This window comes from Mytilus galloprovincialis, chromosome 9 (genome assembly GCF_965363235.1).
Source record: "Mytilus galloprovincialis chromosome 9, xbMytGall1.hap1.1, whole genome shotgun sequence".
NCBI lineage: Eukaryota > Metazoa > Mollusca > Bivalvia > Mytilida > Mytilidae > Mytilus > Mytilus galloprovincialis.
In genome coordinates, this window is record NC_134846.1 from 37,039,707 (window position 1) to 37,065,257 (window position 25,551).

Consider the following 25,551-nt stretch of genomic DNA (forward strand, 5'->3'; position numbering starts at 1 on the left):
TTAGAAAGCAAAATAAATTTGGGGAAAGTAGTCCAACTGAAGAGGGCATTTCTCCACTATTTTGCTGTACTAAAACAAAGTTTCTAAAGCAATAATTGCATGTAGAATAGTGGTTGCCAATCAGAGATATTTATCTAAGATTGATTGAAAAATTATGTACGACTCTTCATTCATGTATATACATGATATAAGCTTATTATTCTACTTGCATACATAAAGAGGGTTTCATATATATATATATATATGACATAAAATTTAAAAAATAAAATCCTCCCACCCGCCCCATATTTTTCAAAAATTTGGATGAAAATCTACTTATTAATTTTAGTTGGCCTTAAGTTATATAATAACAATAGAACTTTATTAAAACATTCAGCTGATTTTTACAAAGTTATCTCCCTGTAGTGCTATGTACTACCATAATCCATTAAATGACCTGTATAGAATAAAGACTTTAAAAGAGATACAGAACTTGACAAAATTCTTTAATGACGAAGAATTGATGTTGGTCTTGATATATTTTTGATTTTATGTGCTGGATTGCTATCTCAATGCTGAATACTCTATATGTTATAATAACAAGATGCTTCAAAAAACAATATTCATGAAGAATCCTGGCAGTACATACCCTTGACAAATCTTTTTTATCATGTTTCAACTCTTCTATTTTGTTTATCTAAAAAAAAAAAAAACAACAATCAATATTCAAATTAAATATCAGGCCACAGGCATTAGAAGTTCTGTTAATTGTAATAAAATATGGGCAATGGGAAGAAATTATGTATGGACACTTTTTTCTTCCTATTGCCCATATTTTACTACTATTGACAGAAAGTCTAGTGCCTGTGATCAGGCATAGTGAAATTACATCAGACAATATTTAAAAGACAGTCATGATTTCAAAACAGTTAAGTATTTTAAGCTCTCTTTTTTTTTTTGGTTCCAGGTCACTGATGAGTCTTTTGAAGACAAATTGTGTGTTTGGTGTACACACTGTAATCCTTGTATCCATTATGTCTTTTATAAATTAAAGCAGTGTTTTTCATGTTACTGGTTAAAATAAAAAGTATTGGTATCCAGAGTTTCCTTACCTTAGTGGCTTACCCTTTATTTCATATCTCAAAATGCCTTTATTTTGCCGCTGTCGGCAGTAAATCATGACAATATTGCATGCCAAACAAGTACAAAAAACAACCTACCTAACTTACATTTCATAAAGAGTAAACCATAAATACACATATTTTATATGTTTGTCCTCATTGATATATTTAGGGCTATTCCATTAAAATGTATTTGGGAGAGTAGGAAGGTACTTTCAAATTATCCCTTCAACTAAGAACGATTTTTTAGTTAGTTTTGCATAATTGTAACAGATGCATACTTAATAAAAAAGACCCATGACCTACATTCAAACTTCCCACATACATTTTAATGGAACAGCCTTTATATTTCTTCTGTTTCTTCAGGAACAAACCATTCAGTTTCAATTTTCCACATCTTGGTTTCATTTCAGAAATATGATTGAACTTACAAGATAATTTGTGCATTTAATTAACATACATAAAATTTGAACATACCGTAAAGCGGGTTATTTTCGCAGGGTGCAAATTTTCCCTTAATTTTCTGATAGAAAATTGCCAAAATAAATTCTGCCAATTTAAAAGCTAAGTGCACATCCTAAGGTGTTGATAAAAGTTTTTTAATTCTCCAAAATAATAACCGCCAAAATATTTCGTATACTTTATTCAATGAAAATCACGAAATTTTACACCCCCAAAAATAACCTGCTATACGCTATTATCATCATACAATTTGTACTTAAGCTGAAAGAATAAGTTATTTGTAACATACTGTGTCAGTGATTTCCTTCCTAGTATACACCAGCAGACTGTTTAATGCTTTCTTTCCTAAATTATCTGAGCATCCAGACCTGAAACACAATACAAATTTACTGTGGATTCATTAATATTCGTTGGATACTAATTTTCGTGGGTACAGGGGAACCATAAATTTAATTATTCAACAAATTAAAAAAAAATTTAAGGTATGTAACTATGCAGACATTGCCAAAACCAATGCATTTAAATATCCACAAATATGCAAGTTTTCCTTAATCCACGAAAATTGGTACCCACGAAAAATAAATAAATCCACCATAGTAATTTTTATTGCAGTTTAGGATTTCATTTTTCATTAAAAAAACATAGCTTTCCTGAAATTGAGATGAATCAAGCAAGATGTTTTTTTTAAACATATTTTTAACTTTCATGATTGACTAATTGTTTTTAATTACAAACATATTATATGGCCCAAAATAAAAAATACAAAGTTGAACCAGATGCTCCGCAGGGTGCAGCTTTATACGACCGCAGAGGTTGAACCCTGAATGGTTGGGGCAAGTATGGACACAACAATGATTTAAGTTGATTCAACTACTATTCTGGACAAAGAAAGATAACTCCAATCAATTGAAAATTTCTTGCTATTGCACAATATTGTGCAATTAGATATTTCTTGCTATTGCGCAATACTGTGCAATTGAAAATATTTGCTATTGCACAATACTGTGCAATTGAAGATTTCTTGCTATTGCTCAATACTGTGTAATTGAAAATTTCTTGCTATTGCACAATACTGTGCAATTGAAGATTTCTTGCTATTGCTGAATACTCTGCAATTGAAAATTTCTTGCTATTGCACAATACTTAATATAATAATTTTGGATCCTGATTTGGACCAACTTGAAAACTGGGCCCATAATCAAAAATCTAAGTACATGTTTAGATTCAGCATATCAAAGAAGCCCAAGAATTCAAATTTTGTTAAAATCAAGCTAAGTTTAATTTTGGACCCTTTGGACCTATATGTTGACCAATTTGAAAACGAGACCAAAAATTAAGAATCTACATACACAGTTAGAATCGGCATATCAAAGAACCCGAAATATTCAATTTTTGATGAAATCAAACAAAGTTTAATTTTGGACCCCGATTTGGACCAACTTGAAAACTGGGCCAATAATAAAAAATCTAAGCACATTTTTAGATTCAGCATATCAAAGAACCCCAAGGATTCAATTTTTGTCAAAATCAAACAAACAAAGTTTAATTTTGGACCCTTTGGACCTTAATGTAGACCAATTTGAAAACTGGACCAAAAATTTTATGGTCATAAACCTTGTGTTTAAATTTCATAGATTTCTATTTACTTTTACTAAAGTTATGGTGCAAAAACCAAGAAAAATGCTTATTTGGGCCCCTTTTTGTCCCCTAATTCCTAAACTGTTCGGACCTCAACTCCCAAAATCAATCCCAACCTTCCTTTTGTGGTTATAAACCTTGTGTTTAAATTTCATTGAATTCTATTTACTTATACTAAAGTTATTGTGCGAAAACCAAGAATAATGCTTATTTGGGTCCTTTTTTGGCCCCTAATTCCTAAACTGTTGGAACCGAAACTCCCAAAATCATTCCCAACCTTCCTTTTGTGGTCATAAACCTTGTGTCAAAATTTCATAAATTTCTATTTACTTAAACTAAAGTTATAGTGCGAAAACCAAGAAAATGCTTATTTGGGCCCTTTTTGGCCCCTAATTCCTAAAATGTTGGGATCAAAACTCCCAAAACCAATCCCAACCTTCCTTTTGTGGTCATAAACCTTGTGTTAAAATTTCATAGATTTCTATTCACTTTTACTAAAGTTAGAGTGCGAAAACTAAAAGTATTCGGACGATGACGACGACGCAGACAACGCCAACGTGATAGCAATATACGACGAAAAATTAAAATTTTTGCGGTCGTATAAAAACTTTTAATCTTTGTGACATTGTCTTTTTTTAGTTGATGTAACAGTGTTTCAATGAAAAGAAATTTATTTTGAGATAATTTTCAGAAATTTGTGGTAAAATTAGTGTAAAGTAAATTTAAATGAATATCCTATTGAGTCGGCAAACCAACAACACAATTAAACAAAACACATATTTTGAAAGGTCTACATAGTCTCCAACAGTAGACAGGTGTCTTTACAATATGAGCAGTTCTACAGGTCTCCTTTTCTAAATTTTTTTTAAAGTTATTTTTTCATCACTGTTTTAGCACCACCTGACTAAGGTGTTACAGGTTTTCAAGAAAATAACAACACAAGACTATTGTTTTACCAAGATATAAAACAAACTAAAATATAAATCATTTGAAAATCTCTTTTTGTCTCTCTCACTCTCTTTATCGCTCTCCTTTCTCACAATATCTAAAGATAATTTGATAGAAAAAAAAAGGTTTACATGTGCTGTGCATAGATCATGTATATTGTATGTTGTTGTTCTGTTTCATAAATAAGTAAAAAAGATATATATTGATACAAATATGGTTGTTAGACTACCATTCAGGATAAATAATTTGCAGGTTGTTTTTTTGGCAACATTTACAAATTTCATTTTAAATCCTTTTTGCATATTTTTTTATAAAGACCCAAATTGCCATCATAGATCAGGTAGATGGAGACACACAGCTATTTTATATATTTTGACAAAATCTACTTGTTAAGATGAGGAATAATGCAAAAGTTTAAGCTAGCCCCCAACAGGACAATAGCACGGGGAAACCTACCGTCTTTCTTCGATAGTATTATTGATTGTTTCTAATACAATATCTAGATCTATTAGGTCTCCTTTTGTCCTGGTTCTATCATTGCCTTTCCACATTCGTACAGTTCTTTCTTTAATAAAAAAAAAAATAACTTAATAGTGTAAATTCAGAAATTATAACAAGGTTTATATTAATATAATAATCATGATAATGCAACCCTGAGTACAATGTATCTCAATAATAAGAACTCCCATTCTGCTATCTAGTAAATATATCTGTATGAAGCTAGCTAGCTTAAATTCCCAAAACCGCAATAATAAAAATTGAATTTTTGTTCATACTTCCTCCAAAATTGCAATAATAAATGCACACAATAATTTCTGAATTAACAGCAATACAATTGTTACTAGCTTTTTTACAGTAACACCAGCTTTGTTTTTTTGTAAATAAATAACAGTTTTTATACTGCAACCATGCATGAATATGTCAAATAACACTGTGTGCACTGACTTCATAAACATTATAAGGTCAGATTACACCTTTAGACAATAAATGAAAATAAAAACAAGAATATGTCCATATATACACAGATGCACCATCTCCACTATCATTATATAATGTTCAGTAGACCATGAAAATGGGGTAAAAACTCTAATTTGGCATTAAAATGAGAAAGATCATCTCATAGGGAACATGTGTATTTAGTTTCAAGTTGATTGGATGTTCAACTTCATCAAAAACTACCTTGACCAAAACTTTAACCTGAACAATGCTGAAGTGGGACAGATGGACCAACGAACTATTATAAATGCATGAATGAATGGACTCACAGACCAAAAAACATAATATCCCTAGGTAGGGCATAAAAATGCACAATTACAAAAACAAGATTTTTAAAGATATGTTAAGCAGACTTCAAAATTGTAAGGTAATTTTTAAGTAAGATTTTTAGGAAATAAAATAGGGTAATTTTTTTGAGGTTCTAGTAGAAAATTCTTACCTTCATTGAAAGATTCTGGTTCATCAGCAACTATCCTCACTTTCTTTTTTACAGCATTTACTGACTTTTTCCTTGCAGGGGTATCAGATGATACATGTACTAGTATCTTTAATAAATATAAGTAAAATATAGACTAAAACTATTCTAGTTAGAAAAAATTACAAACATTTTAGGATCAAATGCATGCATATCATTAGCAATTAACCACATTATTAAGGACAATATATACATTTCTAATCTTTTAATGAGAAACCACTCTAGTATATTTTTGGTTTTTAGTGTTTGACACTTGTTGAAACATGTGACTAAGCTTAAACATTTGTGTGGATTTAAAGAGCAGTGGAACATATAACATAGATACATGTATAAGAAGATGTGGTATGAGTGCCAATGAGACAACTCTCTATCTAAGTCACAATTTATAAAAGATAACCATTTTATGTCAAAGTACAGTCTTCAACACAGAGCCTTGGCTCACATGGAACAGCAAGCTATAAAAGGTCCCATGTATAATAAGGATGTAATTATGTGTTTGCAAAGAAGAAGTTTTTGGGTGAAAATAGTGTCTTAACTTGAAAAGCACCATCAGAAATGGCTTTTGAAAGTTTTCAAAATAACGGTATATAATGAATGTCCCTTTGTATCTAAAAATATTTAATCATTTATGACAAAGTATCTAAGATACAAAATGCCCTGCCATCATACATTTATCCCAGTTGCAATATTGGCAGGGGAATTGAAGAAAATACTAGGTACCATTAATTTGATTTATTGACCTGTAAAGATTGGTGAGAAAAAACTTAAGTCTGTTTTGACACAAAAAGAAGGTTTCAAGTCAGGAATATGATAGTTGTTATCCATTCGTTTGAGCTTTTGATTTTGACATTTCATAAGGGACTTTTTGTTTTGAATTTGAGTTCGGTGTTTTTGTGATGTTACTTTTTCCTGGCAACAAAGCTGAAACCATTAGAACCTGATTCTAATTCATCGAGTCTTTCCCATTTGACAAGTTTATTTTTACTTAGAGAGATACATTTCAGGTTGAAATAGTCAATTAAAAATGTTTAAAAATAAAACTTTCAGATTAAAACACAAAGCAGAAAACTAAAGACTTAAAATCATAACCCCAACAAACATGACAAATCATTTGGACAGATTTAGGTAAATTAACAAAAATCCTACCGATTCTATTTCTCTTGGATGGTCACCGTGGTTATAGGATCTCTGTTTTTTCTTCCCTGACACTTCTTCATTATCTGTAGCTACAAAATTATCTTCAGTATAATGGGATGATTCTATTTCTCCTGGATGGTCACCATGGTTATTTGACCTCTGTTCTGTATTACTTGATACTTCTTCATTATCTGTAGCTACAAGGTCATCTTCAGTACAATGGGACAATTCTTTTTCTTCCTGTTCAATTTCTTCTCCTTCTTTGGTTTCATGATCATTTACCAAATTTGGTTTCATTTGATGCTCATTTCTGTCAATTTCTGTTTCCATGGAAACAACATCCTCTTGACATGAGGAATTTTTGTTTTTGGATAAACCCAATTGATTTTCTTCACTTGACCTTGAACTTCTAGACAATGTTGAATTATTTTCATTTCCCTTTTGCTGATTTTGGAAACTAGTTCCATTTGATTTACTCTCTTGGTGTCCAATGTTTGTATGAAGTTTGCTCTGGAGGGATAATCTTGATGCATTTTGTTTTTCTGTTCTTTTATTTGGTTCTGCTTTCTTCCTTTCTTCACTATCTGTAGACATCTCATCACTACTTCCAGTTCTGAAAATATCCTCTTTTGATTTGTACCCATTGGTTTCTTCCACGGATGCAGAAAATATATGTTGGTCTTCTGTTAAATCTTCACTTTCTTCTGTACTTACCTGTCGTCTGCTGATATCACTATTTATAGATTTTGAGTTATTTTTAGATATTTTCCCCTGTTGTCTGCTGATATCACTATTTATAGATTTTGAGTTATTTTTAGATATTTTGACTGATTCACTGTCACCATTTTTCAATTGTCCTTCATTCCAATTTTCTCCATAACTAATATTAACTGGGTTTACTGCAGTACTTACATGCTTTTGACCAGATACATTATTTAGTTTGAACCTTGAAGAGGTTTCATTGTTCTCTATTACATCATCTCCCGAAATTTCTTCATTGTCTTCAATGTAATTTTCTCTTGAAATTTCTTCATTGTCTTCAATGTTATTTTCTCCTGAAATTTCTTCATTGTCTTCGATTTCATTATCATTTGAAATTTCTTCATTGGCTTCTATTTCATTATCTCTTAAATTTTTTTCTTTTTCTTCTATTACGTTTTCACTTGAAGTTTTTATCTTTTTTAGGCCTATTTTTTCCCTACTAGCAGTTGTTTCTTTTGTTGGTCTTTTGACCATTTCTTTGGAAGAAGTACTGTACAAGGTATCCTTATCTATATTTTCATGATCCAATTTTGATAACCTTGAACTTCTTCTCTTTTCATTTATGTCTGGCTTTTGACCTTGAGAATCAATAGATTCTAATCTTGAACTTCTTACTGATTTCTGTGGACTATCTTCATCAGAGTTCATAGGTGAATCTTTCTGCAATCTTGAATTTCTTTCAGATTTCTGAGGACTTCCTTCATAAGAGTTCATAGACGAATCTTTCTGCAATCTTGAACTTCTTACTGATTTCTGTGGACTATCTTCATCAGAGTTTATGGGTGAAACTTTATGCAATCTTGCACTTCGTCTTCCATCATCAATATTTGTACTTCTTGATAAAGCTTGCTCATTGTAAGAAGACTTCAACTTTTTACAAGAGGCAAGACCCCTTTCAACTTTCTTATCATTCTGAACAACGTTTTCTCCTTCTAATTCATCAGCCGTTTCTATGCGTTCTAATTCTATTCTTACACTTTTTTCTGAAATATCAACATCCACCATTTTTGGAGAAGAAATTTTTGTTGACATTACAGAATTATTATTGACACTGCTATTAAGAACTGATTGAAATGGCCTTTTTCTTGGAGATCGCCTGTGTGTCTCTTCCTTGGTTTGGCTATACAAAGTGGAATCACTGGACACTTCATCTACATGTAACACCGTGGAATTTCTGACAGTTTGCAAATTCTTTGAAGCTTTACCCTCATCACGCTTTGGTATTCTTCTTGAAATTCCACTAATAGCTTCGGTATTAACCTGTTTTGGTTTTTTTCTTGGTGATCTTCTAATATTTTCAGTAGAACTTTCTTTAGTTGAGTCGAGAGTAGAGGTGATTGTTCCTTGATCTGACCCTGTGGTCTTGACCTCTGAACTTGATGACACATTATTGTCGGAATCAACTTGTACTTTCTGTTTGGTTCTTGACCGTAGGGATGCATGAGTCAATATATCACTTGTCTGAGAATAGGGACTTAGGTCAGAGTTCAAATCACTTCCATTTTCACTGCCTATAATTATAAACAGATAAAGGTTACAATTTCTGCCATTAGTCAATGTTAGTGTTCAATCATATCTTATAACTTTACTATTATTTAACATATTAGAAATGTGCTTAGTGCTTAGTTAACATACAAATAAAACCAGAATGTGTCCCTAGTACAAGGATGCCCCATCCAAACTATCATTTTCTATGTACAGTGGACCGTGAAAATAAGGTAAAATCTTTAATTTGACATTAAAATTAGAAAGATCATATCATAGGGAACATGTGTACTAAGTTTCAAGTTGATTGGACTTCAACTCCATCAAAAACTACTTCAACCAAAAACTTGAGAAGGCTTATTTTCTAATATTTTATATTTTTTAGGGCATAACTTGTGAAGAGACAAGTTTCCATATGATGTAATTTAAGTACCAGTTATATCTGCTTGCCTTCATTGGGAGGTTTAAGTTGCTGTTTTTCTTATCTTTTAAACTGTCAAAATTGATATATATGTGGTACTTAACACTATTGATTGTAGTGATGAATAAAGCAACCCTAAATAAATTCATATTGTTCAGAAAAAAAAAATTTCTAGTGGTGCAAATAACATGTCTGAATTTAGGTCATGTTAGTCTAATCAAAATAGCATTTGACCTCAAAAAAATTGCAACAGAATAATTTTTTTCGCCATCCTTTAGGTATATGCCATAAATAAAACATACCAAAAGTCTACCAAAATCAACCCATGGGAAAGTTGTCATTTTTATGATATAAGATCGCGCATGTTTTCGCGGATTTTACGTTACGGATGGGATGCCGTACACAGACAATTTATCAAAGGGAGACAATATAAGTTTATTCCCGCTATGCATTCAAATATAAAAACAAACAGATGATGTTATAATTATGAATTTGGTAAGTATATATGAATAAAAACTAAAATATATATAATATTTGTCCATCCTCTGAAAATATATGAACAAAAAGATCTCTATTTAATAGTTGTTTCTGAAAAAGATAATGTTTTCGTCTGCTATGGGTGGAAAATACGAGAATAACTTCTTATTTCATTGTTCAAAGATCTTTTTTTTACATTAAATTTACATTACACTTGAAAAAAGAAATATTTTTAGCCTGTTACATGCAATTAAAAATTATAAAAACTGTTTGAAAAAGTAAGGAAAAACTACGTCAGATTTTTTTCTATGGAACGCCTGTTTAACAAAAGAATGTCAATATTGAACGTTATTTATTACAATATGCATATTTCAAGGGATAACAAGAGGTACACTATATTGCATTCGAAACGATAAGATGTAAAGAAACTTTTCATCAAATAAAGGAGGTCTTGTGTCTATGGAACACCGTTTTTACCATACTTGCTACATTTTTTATTTAATTTAAAATATACGAGGTTTCAATCTTATGAAAACCAGTATACATATGTCAACAAAATATTACAGATATATATATATTTCTGTAAAATATCTAAAAACAGTTTTTACAATGTATTACTAGCAATCAAACATAAATACCTTAAAATTTGTATGCAATAAATAAAAACAATACGTTAATATTCCTGTAATAACTATTAATTTATTTTCATTTCAGGAAACTTGCTTAAAAGAGGAGAAGTGTGTGATTTGTCAAAACTCAATTTCACACGAAGACACTGTAGTAGTACTAGGTGAAAAAGGCAGCCAGAGTGTCAATAAAGCAAGTAAAAGCCATCAAGACAATGTATTCACCAGCGCAGGACAGAAGTTACATCAAAATTGTAGAAAATCATATACAAATCCCAAATACATTGCTTTAGCCAATTGTTATGATATTGTAATTATTGTATTTATTTATGTTGGCCTAATTTGTGTTGTATGGCCTGATAGCTGTTTACAGAATAATCTTAGAACTGTGCAGTTTAGAAATCACTGGAACAATTACAGAATGATTGGAACTTTCCAGAATGATCCTAATAAAAGATGCGTTATATAAACTTCTACATTTTACTAGAAACTTCCTTTGTAACTTTCTAGGATGTTCTAGTATAGATTGTTCTAGAATTTTCCTTGACAATTATATATATGCAGACACTAAAGTTAAAAGCTCACTCTTGGACTTGGACTTAGACATCGATAGACATTAGCATTCACAGCATTTGGATTGACACTTTTATTCTACAAACAACGTCATACTGGATTGTGACCTTAATAGTGAACGTAATATTCAAATTGGATTCCGAAAGATATCCGGATACAGATAAAGATAAAAGATTGGACTCATATTTTGACAGCTAAGTTGACAGTAATATTTGTGTAATACTTCTTGTAAACTTTTGTATAATAAATATTGTTAAATTTTATTATTGATTTGTGTCTTTTGTTGGCTACAATTTAAAGGCGATTTCTGGCCGTAACACAATAAAAACATTAAAAATGAAACCTCCAATGTACCAACACTGTGGTCAAAAATTGAATTTGACTTTAAGATACATTGTTTGTTCTGTGGACAGCTTGCAGATGCGGCCATAGGGAGGAAGAGAAAAAGTGACGTGTATCCTGTACGCACATCAGAGTTTCAATGCAAGATTGAAGATATATGTAAACAACGTGAAGATGAATGGGCACTTGAGGTTCGTGGAAGATTAGCATTTGTTCAGGATCTCCACGCTGCAGATGCTTTGTACCACCAGACATGCAGTGTAAATTTCCGGACGTTGAAGCAGACTCCATTAGCATTTTCTCCACCAGCAAAAAAGGCAAAAACACAAGCAGGAAGAAAATCTTCTCTATCAGAGAGTTTTTTGTTTGCGACAAAATACCTTCAGCAAAATGAAGATGAACAAATAACAGTTGCAGATCTTGTGACAAAAATGTCAGAACACTGTGGAATTGATGATGCGTATGGTGTACAACATATGAAGAATAAATTACAAGAACATTTTGGAGATAAAGTAATCATATCTGAAATAAATGGAAAGCCAAATGTTGTTACTTTTCGAAACACAGTTCGGTCAATTTTGCAGGAGTTCTATGAACAAACAAACACAAATCGCAGTATTGATGAAGAAAAAAAGTCCATTATCCAGGCAGCTGCTAAGATACTTAAATCTGAAATCCTTTCATCAGAAACATCCAACAAGGCACTATATCCTTCACCTGATGAACTATCTGCACAAAACAACATGAAGTATGTGCCCGAATCCTTACAGACTCTTATATTCAGTGGAAAGGATACACGTTTAAAAATCATGTCAATAGGTCAATCTATAGTCCAAGCCGCAGCACCAAGAATGTTTATGTTACCTCTACAACTAGCACTAGGAGTACAGTTACATCATAACTTATCGTCTAGATTTCTGATTGATACTTTGAATAGCCTAGGATTTTGTTCTTCATATACTGAAATACAAAAATTTGAATGTTGTGCAGCTGCAGAAAAAGGAAATGACATTCCTAATTTTGTTGCCGAGAGCTTTTTGCAGTATGTAGCAGACAATGTAGACCACAACTCAGGAACTCTAGATGGAAATAATACTTTCCATGGAATGGGAATTATGGCAGCAGTTACCCCAGGGTCTTTTGGTACAAAACCTATTCCGAGAATAGACGTGACGTCAGAGCAAATAGCACTGCTGGCCAAAATCAACATTTCTTACTACAAACCATCAGAATCAAATCAAATGGCATCATGTGTGTATAGTAATCTGAGAAGAATGAACTATAAAGATGTGGACTGTTCATATATGGTCAATTTATTGTGGAAGGTGTCATGGCCTTTGCGTTCTCCTATGCCGGGTTGGTCTGGATATATGCAAATGGTTCAGGAAGGAACATATCCTGGTAAATCATCATTCGTATTTCTACCTATGATCGACTTAAATCCTAGTGATTTATCTTGCATTTATTCCACTTTGAAATTCATTTGCAAAGAAGCTCACAGATACCAAAAACCACCTGTTGTCACGTTTGATCAGCCTCTGTACTGGAAAGCTTTGTGTATAGTCACAAATGAAAAAACCGAGAGTGACATTAAACAGATCGTACTTCGTCTAGGAGGATTTCACACTGAAATGAGCTTCCTTGGAAGTATTGGTCGTCTTATGGCTGGTTCTGGTCTGCATGAAGTATTAGAAACTGTATATGCATAAAATGCGGTAAATCATATGCTAAGTGGCAAAGCAGTATCTAGAGCTGTTCGTGGGTTTATGATGGTGGAAAACGCACTTCATATACTTATCATGAAGGAATCATTCGGGGTCAGTCTGCCTATCGCACACGAAACTGATACAGAGGCTGATTCCAGTGAATGCGACGAAATTGTTGAAAAAACATGCGAGCTATACGACCGATTTGTTGCTGGCGAAGAAACTACTGAATCTGTCGAACAAAGTTCAATTCTTTCTGAGATAAGTACTAAACTGGTAGCAACAAAAGAGAAATTGTGTAAATCAAGAACATCATCTTTGTGGTTGAACTTTTGCCGCATGACAAACATTCTTAGCAAATTTCTAATAGCTGAACGAACAGGAAACTGGGATCTTCACTTAAGTAGCATACAAGAAATGTTACCGTTCTTTGTAGCAGCTGGTCATAATCTATATGCCAAATCGGCCTACGTTTATTTGTCAATGATGCAAAGACTAGAAATTGATCACCCAGAAGTCTATAGACATTTCAAAGCACGGCACCATGTACTTAGGAGGACAGACCGTTTTTGGAGTGGTCTTTCCACAGATCTGACAATAGAACAAATATTGATGAGAAGTGTCAAATCTTCTGGAGGTCTAACCAGGGGGAGAGGAATGGGGGAATCACAACGAGCACAATGGATACTATCTATGCCAGCTTGTGCAGACTACAACAGTGCCATGCAAGATCTCACTGGTGTTGGATATTGTACTAGTGATCAGCACAAAGAAGCTACTCTTGCAAGGAAAGAACGAGACAGGGTGGACACTCTTGCGATTCTTGAGTACCTTACTGAAAGAAATCCTTTTACAAATGATGTTTCACTTAGAAATATTGAAACAGGTGTTGAGGCAGAGCCTGATGTTAACGTTGATAAAGCTGAAAGTACTGGAAATAAAATGTAAGAACTGATGAAAGGCCAAAAAATTTTAAATTATGGCTTTAAGAAGTCAAACCAATCAATAACATTGGCAGCAAAACCTAAGTCAAAGTCAGATTCAGACTTTCTAAATACTGATATAGATCCACAACTGATGTTCCAACGCCTGACCACAGCAGCAAATGGTCTCTTTGAAAACACATCTGAGGTATTCCAGTATGAATTGTCTAGCGTTCCTTCTTCTATATTTGATTGCAACCGACTACCTCGAGAGGCATGCAAGTCAAACTTAGCTGATGCGATATGGGCATGTGGAAGCGATTGCATACATGAAATAGATGGTGAAGGTTTCCAGTATGTCCTTGATGATGGATCACTATTGGAAAGACTTCCTTGGACACATGGAGATTCATTTGGAGACATTACGCAAATGTATGTTGATCATGTAATCAGAAAATACAAAGACCCTGTAATTGTTTTTGACAGTTATCCAGAACTTCCTTCAATTAAAGATATAACACATTTGCGTAGAACAAAAGGCATCATTTCGCCGAACATCAATTTCACCTCTTCTATGCCTTGCAAAACTAAAAAGGAACTGTTCATGTCAAACAGTCATAACAAACAATCTCTTATTAACATGCTTTGTGACAAGCTTAAGGATAATGGCATAAGATGTAAGAATGCAACTGATGATGCAGACCTTCTTATTGCACTAACTGCAGTAGATTGTGCTTTGTCCTCAGAAGTGGTAGTTATTGGTGAAGATACAGATGTATTGGTTTTACTTATTCATCATGTGAATCAGCAGTCCAAAAGGGTTATTTTCAAATCTGATAAAATGGCAATCAACAAAAAATTGAAAATATGGAATATACAACAGACCAAAGGATTTCTTGGAGAAGATGTCTGTTATTTATTGCCTTTTTTACATTCCTTAACAGGTTGTGACTCGACATCTATGCTTTTTGGAATAGGCAAAGGACTTGCATTAAAAAAACTTAAACAAGAATATATGAAAACGCAAGGCAATTTTTTCATGAATAGCAAATCAATTACAGCTGATATTATCAAAGCGGGAGAAGAAGCACTCGCGTGTTTATATGGAGGACTTCCTCTTGAAGGACTAAACATTCTTCGCTGGAGAAAAATTTACATCCAAAGTAATAACTGGAAACACTTCAGTCCAGGTGAAAACTTTACCACCAACATCCGATTCAGGGAAATTTCACAGTCTAAGAGTTTATCATCAGTGCCAAAAATGGATGTCAGAAGAAAAAAATCCATGTTCCCACTCAGATATCTTGGTAGACTTTTAGTATGTTATAAAGAAAGCCTGTTAGAATTGAAAAATACAAAAAATAATTCTGTTGCAATTTTTTTGAGGTTGGCCACATTTTTCATCTATTCTGACTAGACTATGTATGAAGGCATTGTGCATGAAGAATTCAAACATGACTAGAAAAGGATAGTAACTTTTGCTTGAAATGTGTCAATACAAAAATCTTCAGAGATACAGAACTTACAAATAAGGCAATACACATGATAAAGGTGAAAAAGGTAAAAACAACATTTGATGGTGTTGAATACTTTAGTGCCATCTCTTATGTTATAAGTTAGTAAGGCAAAAGATTGCAATGTTCTTACAAGGCTTGTAAAAAGTCTATGGCCAACTTAGAAACCAGTTTATTATTAGTGCATGTATATGCCAGTATACAGCTTATATATAGATCATGTGTCAAGTTTGTTCTTTAACATGTTTAAGGTAGTACTTAGTTGAGGTTAGGTAAAAACTAAGAAATTAAGAAATTAGAATTGATACTGTAAGCTGGTAGAGCATCAATTAAGGATAAAGATAAGCTAAAAATATTGATAGGTCATGGACCTCCTTTGTGAGATTTTTGAGATTTATAATATGGCTAGAACATTATTGCTGTTTACAGTTTATCGCTATCTATAATAGTATTCAAGATAACCAAAAACGGCAAAATTTCTTTAAAAATTACCAATTGGAGGGCAGCAACCCAACAACCAGTTGTCCAATTCATCTGAAAAATTCAGGGCAGATAGATCTTGACCTGATAAACATTTTTATCCCGTCAGATTTCCTCAAAATGCTTTGGTTTTTGAGTTATAAGCCAAAAACTGCATTTTACCCCTATGTTCTATTTTTAGCCGTGGCGGCCATCTTGGTTAGTTGACCGGGTCACACCACACATTTTTTAAACTAGATACCCCAATGAAGATTTTGGCCAAGTTTGGTTAAATTTGGCCCAGTAGTTTCAGAGGAGAAGATTTTTGTAAAAGTTAACGACAACGGACGATGACGACGACGGACGACGCCGGACGCTGGACACCAAGTGATGAGAAAAGCTCACTTGGCCCTGTGGGCCAGGTGAGCTAAAAATAAATGGGTGTTATGGGGCAAAATATTTTACATTGTATCGAAAAACACCAAGGAGTCCGAACATTTGACACAAATTCTAAAACCTAGCCTAAGTACATCCTGAAGGAAAATATAATCAGAGACATGAAAAACAGGAAAATAAAAACTCCCAGATAAGTTTGGAAATTTGGTTAAAACAATGATTATATTACATTTTACAGCAATGTTAAATGTATACAAAGTTTAGAGAGTGTCATTTCCCTCAAAATTTTCAATGTCTTACATCTAGAAAAAGAACACATGTCAAAGACCCTTTATTTTAATTTTTGCTTTTTTGCTCCTTTTTTTTAATACACTATCAGTTTACATCATTCAAAAGCTTGTTGATTTGAAACAGGGTAGCAAACATCCTTAACAACTTAACATCATACCTTCTGGTGTGCCTGATGGTAGATTGACTCCTTCTAGGATGGCTGGTATGGAACTTTTTCTTTTAAGATTGCTAAGGGATGCACTGCTCAATCTGGTTGATGCATTCGATCTAAGACTATCTCTTCTTACATTGGTCTGAAAATAGATATATAATTGAGTCTTTAGTTTCCTATGTTGTGTTTTGTATACTGTTGTTCTTGTTTTGGTCTTTTTGCCATGGCTTTCCCAGTTTATTTTGGTCTTTTTGCCATGGCTTTCTCAGTTTATTTTGGTCTTTTTGCCATGGCTTTCCCAGTTTATTTTGGTCTTTTTGCCATGGCTTTCCCAGTTTATTTTGGTCTTTTTGCCAGGCTTTCCAGGTTATTTTGGTCTTTTTGCCATGGCTTTCCCAGTTTATTTTGGTCTTTTTGCCATGGCTTTCCCAGTTTATTTTGGTCTTTTTGTCATGGCTTTCCCAGTTTATTTTGGTCTTTTTGCCATGGGTTTCCCAGTTTATTTTGGTCTTTTTGCCATGGCTTTCCCAGTTTATTTTGGTCTTTTTGCCAGGCTTTCCCAGTTTATTTTGGTCTTTTTGCCATGGCTTTCCCAGTTGATTTTGGTCTTTTTGCCATGGCTTTCCCAGTTTATTTTGGTCTTTTTGCCAGGCTTTCCCAGTTTAATTTGGACTTTTTGCCATGGCTTTCCCCGTTTATTTTGGTCTTTTTGCCATGGCTCTCCCAGTTTATTTTGGTCTTTTTGCCAGGCATTCTCAGTTTATTTTGGTCTTTTTGCCATGGCTTTCCCAGTTTATTTTGGTCTTTTTGCCATGGCTTTCCCAGTTTAATTTGGACTTTTTGCCATGGCTTTCCCAGTTTATTTTGGTCTTTTTGCTATGGCTTTCCCAGTATATTTTGGTCTTTTTGCCATGGCTTTCCCAGTTTATTTTGGTCTTTTTGCCAGGCTTTCCCAGTTTATTTTGGTCTTTTTGCCATGGCTTTCCCAGTTTATTTTGGTCTTTTTGCCATGGCTTTCCCAGTTTAATTTGGACTTTTGAGTTTGAATGTCCCTTTTAAGGAAGCTCGCTTGTCATGATTTGGAATTTTGGTCAGATTTTTGGAATCCTCTGGTGTTATCCATTTGAATGCCTTAACAAATTTTGCCCGGTGAGCCCCATTTTTCTTTTTATAATTGTTTTACATGTATAATGATAAGCTGTCTGTTAAAGTCTTATAAAATTTTAATTATTTTTTAATAGTTTTTTAGGACTTAAACTTGTCAATGATAAAGCTATGAAAAGTCAAGAGAGAACATTTTCCTGCTAAAATTTCTATGGCTAATATCTCGAAAACAAGCACGGTGACCTATATATTTGTGTTGCTCTTTTGATTCCTTTATCAATTCCCTATCAATATATGCTAGTGTTTTGAAAAGTTAATTACTTTGAAACTGAGAAGCCAACTCCCTTAACTATCTATCAATTTTTTTTAATATTAATACAGTAAATTAAGTTAAATTGTGTTGTATGTAAAAGCAATTTTTTTCCTTATACACAAGGAAATTATGCAAGATGAACATGACCAGTGTTCTCCCTAGAAATTTGGGATAGCATCACATTTGGCGTAAAAAAATAAATTGTATTTTTTTTTCAATGTAATTTATTGTGTCGTGGCAACGCATTATTTCCTTTATGTTATATACATTATTGTTTATTACAAAATGTATTATAATGTTTGTATGCTATAGGCCCTTATTTGGTAAATAAAATATTCTTTTCCATCCTATTCTTTGTTTTTATATTGTTGAATTCATAACTGAGAATACAATTAAACTATAACCATGATAACAGTATTTTCAGTTTATGTTTTCTATATTCATTTATAGTTCCAGAATTATTTTTTCCCTCTTAGTCTAAATAAAAATATATGTGTGGTTCCAGTTACCCTACCTATACCCAGCTAAATGAATGAATGGTTTATTATAGTGCAACCTGTATAGATACAATTGCACTAAATATGTAGGAAAAAACATGGGTTCTTAATAAAAAATTTGAATAGAAAAAATTCTTTATCATGTCTTTGAAACGTATTGGTTCATGGTCCTAGTTGTTTCTTTTTACAAAATGATATATTTTTAACAAAGTTATCTACAAGTAGTCTGTTAATGCTTAGTTTTCTCTTTATGTATCATTGTTTTCTGTCTACTGTGCCATTTGTGCATATGTAGTTATTATTGTAAAATGCGGATTTTTGTCATATCAGGTCCGGTTCCGATCAGTAGTTTACACTAAAATATTAAATGGCCGCTGAAAGCAATGAAAAATACGAAAATAAACAATGTTGTAGAAGAGATTGGGAATGAATATGGCGTTTTTAATGCATTAGATGGATGAAACATATACACAAGCCAATTTTGATCACCTTCTAAAGAAAGTACAAAACTTATTTAGCCCAAAATCAAAATTTTCACTCTCGATTTACAAAAAGTAATAGGAAGAGAAAGAAAGTAATACTAATATATTAAAAGTCGTAAAAAGATAAGACTCAACCTCATTTTAAAAGAGAAAAATTGTTTGTTTCTTTGAAATTTCATTTAGCAAACATATATTTCGATTTTTTTATGATTTTCTGATTACGTTTTCTCCTTGTCGAAATTTGCCGATTGCAAACCACGTGGTATTAATCATGTCAAAGTGACAGCTTGGGGTATTCGTATCCAAACAGTTATCACCCAAAGGGCAATTAACGCCTATTTAACCACTCTAAATTGCCTCTATTGTCCGACTTGAAGGGATTACAATTAAAAGTGATATATTTTTTTATGATCATAAGTGGTAATTAGATGAAAGTTCAAAATTTAGGAATGAGAAAAATAACATCCTGAAAATAATTATAGCGTCGCGGTAATTATTATAGCGTCACGGGAAGAAATATAGCGTCGCGGTACCGCGACGCTAAAACGGCCTGGGGAGAACACTGAACATGACATTCTATCAAGTCTTGTCTCTTGAGTTGAGTTTATCTTCAATAATTCTCTGGTGTATTACTTAAAAGCAAGGTTTTCAATGATAACGTAATCAAGATGATTTTATGTTAATTCTAATGCTTTTTCAAAAGGCCTGAAATATCTAATGTTTATTATGTTTATATGTAAATGGAAACTTGGATTTAAAATACAAGAACGAAACAAATCATAAGGATAACACTTTAAATAAGGAATAGTTTTATCACCTGCATTTTTTGCAATGGTGATTACTTGATAGTGGTCAAAAGCAGTTTTAGCATTTATGAACTAAAAATGTACATGTATCTATGGGTCATAAAAAAAAAAAATCTAATTTTCAGTAAACCTATGCTAAAATTTTTATTTTTAAAGTAAAATGCAGTTTTAAGTGTGTGAATGAAAGATTGTAAGATTCATCAGTTGGAACATCAATAATAATACCATTTAAATCTATTTTAATCAAATTAAAATATAATGAAGTCAGATTTTAGCATTATTTATGTGTGTACAGTGTATAACTAAAGGTAACACATTTCACATGATTGTTTTCCTATTTTCTGATCATGCTGATTGCCTTGATATCTGCAAAAGGAATTTTTTTAGAATGTTAATAATAACTCTAACATGTCTAACAAACTAGAGGCTCTAAAGAGCCTGTGTCGCTCACCTTGGTCTATGTGAATATTAAACAATGGACACAGATGGATTCATGACAAAATTGTGTTTTGGTAATGGTGATGTGTGTGTAGATCTTACTTTACTAAACATTCTTGCTGCTTACAATTACCTCTACATGTATCTATAACAGTACTTTCTGTGGAAAATGTTATTGAAAATCTTCAAATTTTAAGAAAATTGTTAAAAATTGACTATGAAGGCTTCAAGGGCAATAACTCCTTAGGGGGTCAATTGACTATTTTGGTCATACTGACTTATTTTTAGTCCTTACTTTGCTGTACATTATTGCTGTTTACAGTTTATCTCTATCTATAATAATATTCAAGATAATAACAAAAAAACAGCAAAATTTCCTCAAAATTACCAATTCAGGGGCAGCAACCTAACAACCTATTATCCGATTCATCTGAAAATTCCAGGGCAGATAGATCGTGACCTGATCAACAATTTTACTTCCTGTCAGATATGCTCTTAATGCTTTGGTTTTTGAGTTATAAGCCAAAAACTGCATTTTACCCCCATGTTCAATTTTTAGCCATGGCCGCCATCTTAGTTGGTTGGCCGGGTCACTGGACACATTTTTTAAACTAGATACCCCAATGATGATTATGGCCAAGGTCGGTTAAATTTGGCCCAGTAATTTCAGAGGAGAAGATTTTTCTAAAAGATTACTAAGATTTATGAAAAATGGTTAAAAATTGACTATAAAGGGCAATAACTCCTAAAGTGGTCAACTGACCATTTGGTCATGTGTGACTTATTTGTAGATCTTACTTTGCTGAATATATTGCTGTTTACAGTTTATCTCTATCTATAATAATATTCAAGATAATAACCCAAAACATCAAAATTTCCTTAAAATTACCATTTCAGGGGCAGCAACCCAACAACGGAATGTCCGATTCATCTGAAAATTTCAGGGCAGATAGATCTTGACCTAAGAACAATATTACCCCATGTCAGATTTGCTCTAAATGCTTTGGTTTTTGAGTTATAAGCCAAAAACTGCATTTTACCCCTATGTTCTATTTTTAGCCATGGTGGCCATCTTGGTTGGTTGGCCGGGTCACCGGACACATTTTTTAAACTAGATACCCCAATGATGATTGTGGCCAAGTTTGGTTAAATTTGGCCCAGTAGTTTCAGAGGAGAAGATTTTTGTAAAAGTAAACGCAGGACGACGACGACGCCGGACGCCAAGTGATGAGAAAAGCTCACTTGGCCTTTCGGCCAGGTGAGCTAAAAATCACAGCTTCTTTATTGTATTTATATATCAAACCCCTTAACACCATAGTCAGGTGGTGATGTAAAGGGATTGTAAAAGCCTGACTACTGAAAAACAAAGAAAAAAAAAAGAAGAAAAAAAGGGGGGGTTGCAACCCCGGGAAACCCCCCCCCCCCCACCCCTGGATCTGCGCCTGAGTTATTTTTACTGATATTACCTCAGAGACTGATTCAGAATCCCGTACAAATGTCCATTTTCTGACAGTAGTTTCTCGTTTCCTAAAAAAATAAATATACAAATGTTTTAAAACAAGAGTGCATATACATGATATAGGATACTATCTTATGATCATAAACAAGCTTCTGTCCAAGCTTGGTACAAACCTAGGATACTTTAAAAAAGTTAGAAATTAGAAAATTTTAAAAACTTTAACCACAGAGTGAAGGTTATGTTTCCCAGCAGAAAAACTTAGTCCATTTATCATGTTTATAAGTAAAATATGGAAAAAATGGAATTTTATTTTTACAAAATTTACTTCTGGATATTATTTTATGATCATAAACAAGCTTCTGTCCCGAGTTTTGTAGAAATCCAGTATACATTTAGTCTAAGAAAGCTATTAAAATTTAAAAAACTTTAACTGCAGAGTGAATATTTGTGGCCTCCGCCGCCAATGCAGTGTAGGATCAATATGTCTCTCTTTTCGACTTATTATTAAAGTGGAAGGCTCGACAAAATTACTCCAGGGAATTTATCATGATGATCATACATGAAGCAAGAGAAAAATGTAAATTCTGTACTTCAACCAGTTTGGTATACTGACACAGGAATCTGCTTCACAAAAATGATAGATTCACCATAGCATAAAAGTCATGGCTATAAAATTAACATTATCACTGATCCATGTTAACCCTATAAGAGGAAAATCTACACAACTTTCTGTTCAAACATAGGTGACTATTTCTTTTCAACTTCAACTCCTCTTACAATATAATTTATTGATTTTTGGATAATAATTGTATGACACTGGAGATGAATGGTTTTTAGGATTGTTTTCACTTCAATAATCTTAATAAAATTTATTTTACTTTCTATTTCCCAAATATGAAGAATTTTTTTAATATAGATGCAAATTCTTTTGATTGTTGATATTTCAATTTTAGAAGGTGCACTGAATGTTTGCACCTTCATTTATAATAATCTAATTTCAGTTTAATAATTTTAATAACTATCTACAAACTTCATAAAAGGGTGCACGTAAAAAACAGCTACATTCCGTGACATGGTCTGAAAAATGTTGCAGGTTTTAAAAAGGCCCAGCATCAGCGACCTAAATGTTGATGATAAGATTACCTGTTGTCAATCAAATCATCAGCTTATAACAAGTACATTGTTATATATATGTTTTATTGAAATTTGAATAATTTCCTGCGATAGGACTTGAAAATGCACTTTTAACAACAACAAAATGATTTACAAGCTATTTTGTGTATTAAAAACTGTAAAACTCACCCAATATTCTATATATACATGTATTTAACATTTTCAGACAATTGTAGATTCCCCCTTCTAGAGAAAAATAAATATTCGTTTGGGTCAGGCAGATGACAGAATTTTTTTTATTCTGAATCGAGATTTTAATTAAATTGATTATCATCATGATCATGATTATCAATGATTATAGTCAGGGCACTTATTGAAATTAGTGATTTCTAACTTTGTATTTTTATAATTTGATACTATGCATCTCTTTCAACATGTTCAACATAGATAAACATATTTAGATAGACACAAAATGTTCACAGCATTTATCAACAGATGAAGTGTTTACTCATATTACAGTCAGAGCTCAGACATAAATAAGTCTAAATCTGCTTTTGACTCATAGAGGTCTAAATTTGTAAGTTTTAGGATTTGTCTCCCTTTAATGCAAGACAAAATATGACTTACATAAGTCAAATATTGTTAAGCAAGAAATAATTGACAAGAATCAAAAAGTTGCAAATATTGACTCCTACAAGTCGATAAGTTATCAAAATTGGTCAACTTCAAGACCCACACATATTGATAAAAAGGTCATGCATCTAAATCAAATTAAGACAACATTGTAAGACAATGCTTTGTCTTCTAAAGAAAAATATGAATGAGAGTCTAAAAAATCGGAGATAATGTTAATTAACCTTACAATGCAACCACCTGGAACCACACTTAATGAGGTAAAACATCTGTGTTTAGTAAGGATGTTCAATTAGATAATTAAATATAGATAGCTCAAGTCCTTGTGAACTCTCAGACAGGTTTTTACTGTCATTGGTGGTGTACTTTGGCCACAAAATAAAATTAAGTATTTTCATCAACATAAATAGACCTAAACAAGTCTGTCATTTTCTGACTTAGATAAGTCTAAAATTGAAAACACATTTTTATAATAAATACATGTTTTGACTTATTTAAGTCAAAAACAAAAAACGACTTGTTTATTATAGCTCTTACTGAAAAAGCAAAATATACGGAAACGTCGCTGTGTGACGTCATCTTTTTAAAATTTAAGAACCTAAGTGAGCGCGCTCACATACCCCACATCCCAATATTGGCCCTGGACGGCTGGAGAAAAAAAACACTGTAAGCAGTGATATTGTTTGCCTTACATTACTGGAGAATAAAGGCTTTTTCCCCTGGAGAAGAATCCCAATTTGTAAAAAAAATGGCTTAAAATTATTCCAAAACAAGAATGTGTCCTCAGTACACGAATGCCCCACTCGCACTATCATTTTCCATGTTCAGTGGACCGTGAAATTGGGGTAAAAACTCTAATTTGGCATTAAAATTAGAAAGATCATATCATAGGGGACATGTGTACTAAGTTTGAAGTCGATTGGACTTAAACTTCATCAAAAACTACCTTGACCAAAAACTTTAACCTGAAGCGGGACAAACGGATGGACGAACGAACGGACAGACGGACGGACGAACGGACAGACGGACGGACGCACAGACCAGAAAACATAATGCCCCTCTACTATCGTAGGTGGGGCATAAAAAGACAACTATTTTCCAAACAGTGCAGTCTGATCAGTATTAATTGTGCGTGAACAAATGATGAATACAAACTGAAGAACAGTCATTTAAACATTTTTCTTGCCTAAAATGACTATATGTGCAGATTTGAGGGTCTATTTATGTATCATCACTGCCAATAAGGGGTCTTATTTCAAATTTAGGGTTTATCTGTTGAAAGGGGGTTTGCAAATTGAAGTTCCAGTCAACATGGTCAAATTTATGGTTTATCATAAATTTCCCAATGTGATAAAAATAATAGATATTTTCCCAGTAAAAAAGGGAAAAGGTAGTTGTGAAAAAGAAGCACTGGTAAGAAAAAAAATTGATTAACATAAAATATTGAATCGTAATTTCCTGTTGGAACGACATCTACCATTGTCTACGAAGTATTTTCGTGTATTGTATTTTCGACCTACTAACATATTTTTCCGAATTTCCCTTTTATATGTTTGAACATAGACATGCCTAATATTTTGAAAGTCACTAGTATACTTGTGCCTAAAATAATTGTATCTGAAATATATTTCGATCTTTAAACTATTTTTTTTTTATTTGAGTTCATAATTAGATTGTTGGCACCTTTGTTGACAATTACAAGCGTCTTGTGTTTTCGACCTATCTAAGAAATGGGTCGAAAGTAGGAAATGACATTTCATACAAATCCGGAATTAGTTATAAATTTGATACCAAAGTTTATATCAATGTGTAAAGAGGCAATCA

The 25,551-nt window shown here is 32.7% G+C and overlaps 1 protein-coding gene across 2 annotated transcripts in view; it reads right to left on the bottom strand.

Moving 5' to 3' along the window:
• The window catches only part of LOC143044940 (uncharacterized), a 99,794-nt gene that overhangs the window by 12,625 nt on the left and 61,618 nt on the right, over positions 1-25,551 (bottom strand). Inside the window, exons 2-8 of one of the 2 annotated variants that reach the window (XM_076217202.1) lie at positions 21,989-22,049; positions 16,889-17,024; positions 6,766-9,029; positions 5,584-5,689; positions 4,605-4,713; positions 1,852-1,930; positions 629-676 (exon numbers count right to left, since the gene is read on the bottom strand). In XM_076217202.1, the coding sequence (XP_076073317.1) occupies positions 629-676; positions 1,852-1,930; positions 4,605-4,713; positions 5,584-5,689; positions 6,766-9,029; positions 16,889-17,024; positions 21,989-22,049 (2,803 nt within the window). The remainder of the gene's footprint in view (positions 1-628; positions 677-1,851; positions 1,931-4,604; positions 4,714-5,583; positions 5,690-6,765; positions 9,030-16,888; positions 17,025-21,988; positions 22,050-25,551) is intronic. The other variant, XM_076217203.1, reaches the window with a different exon arrangement.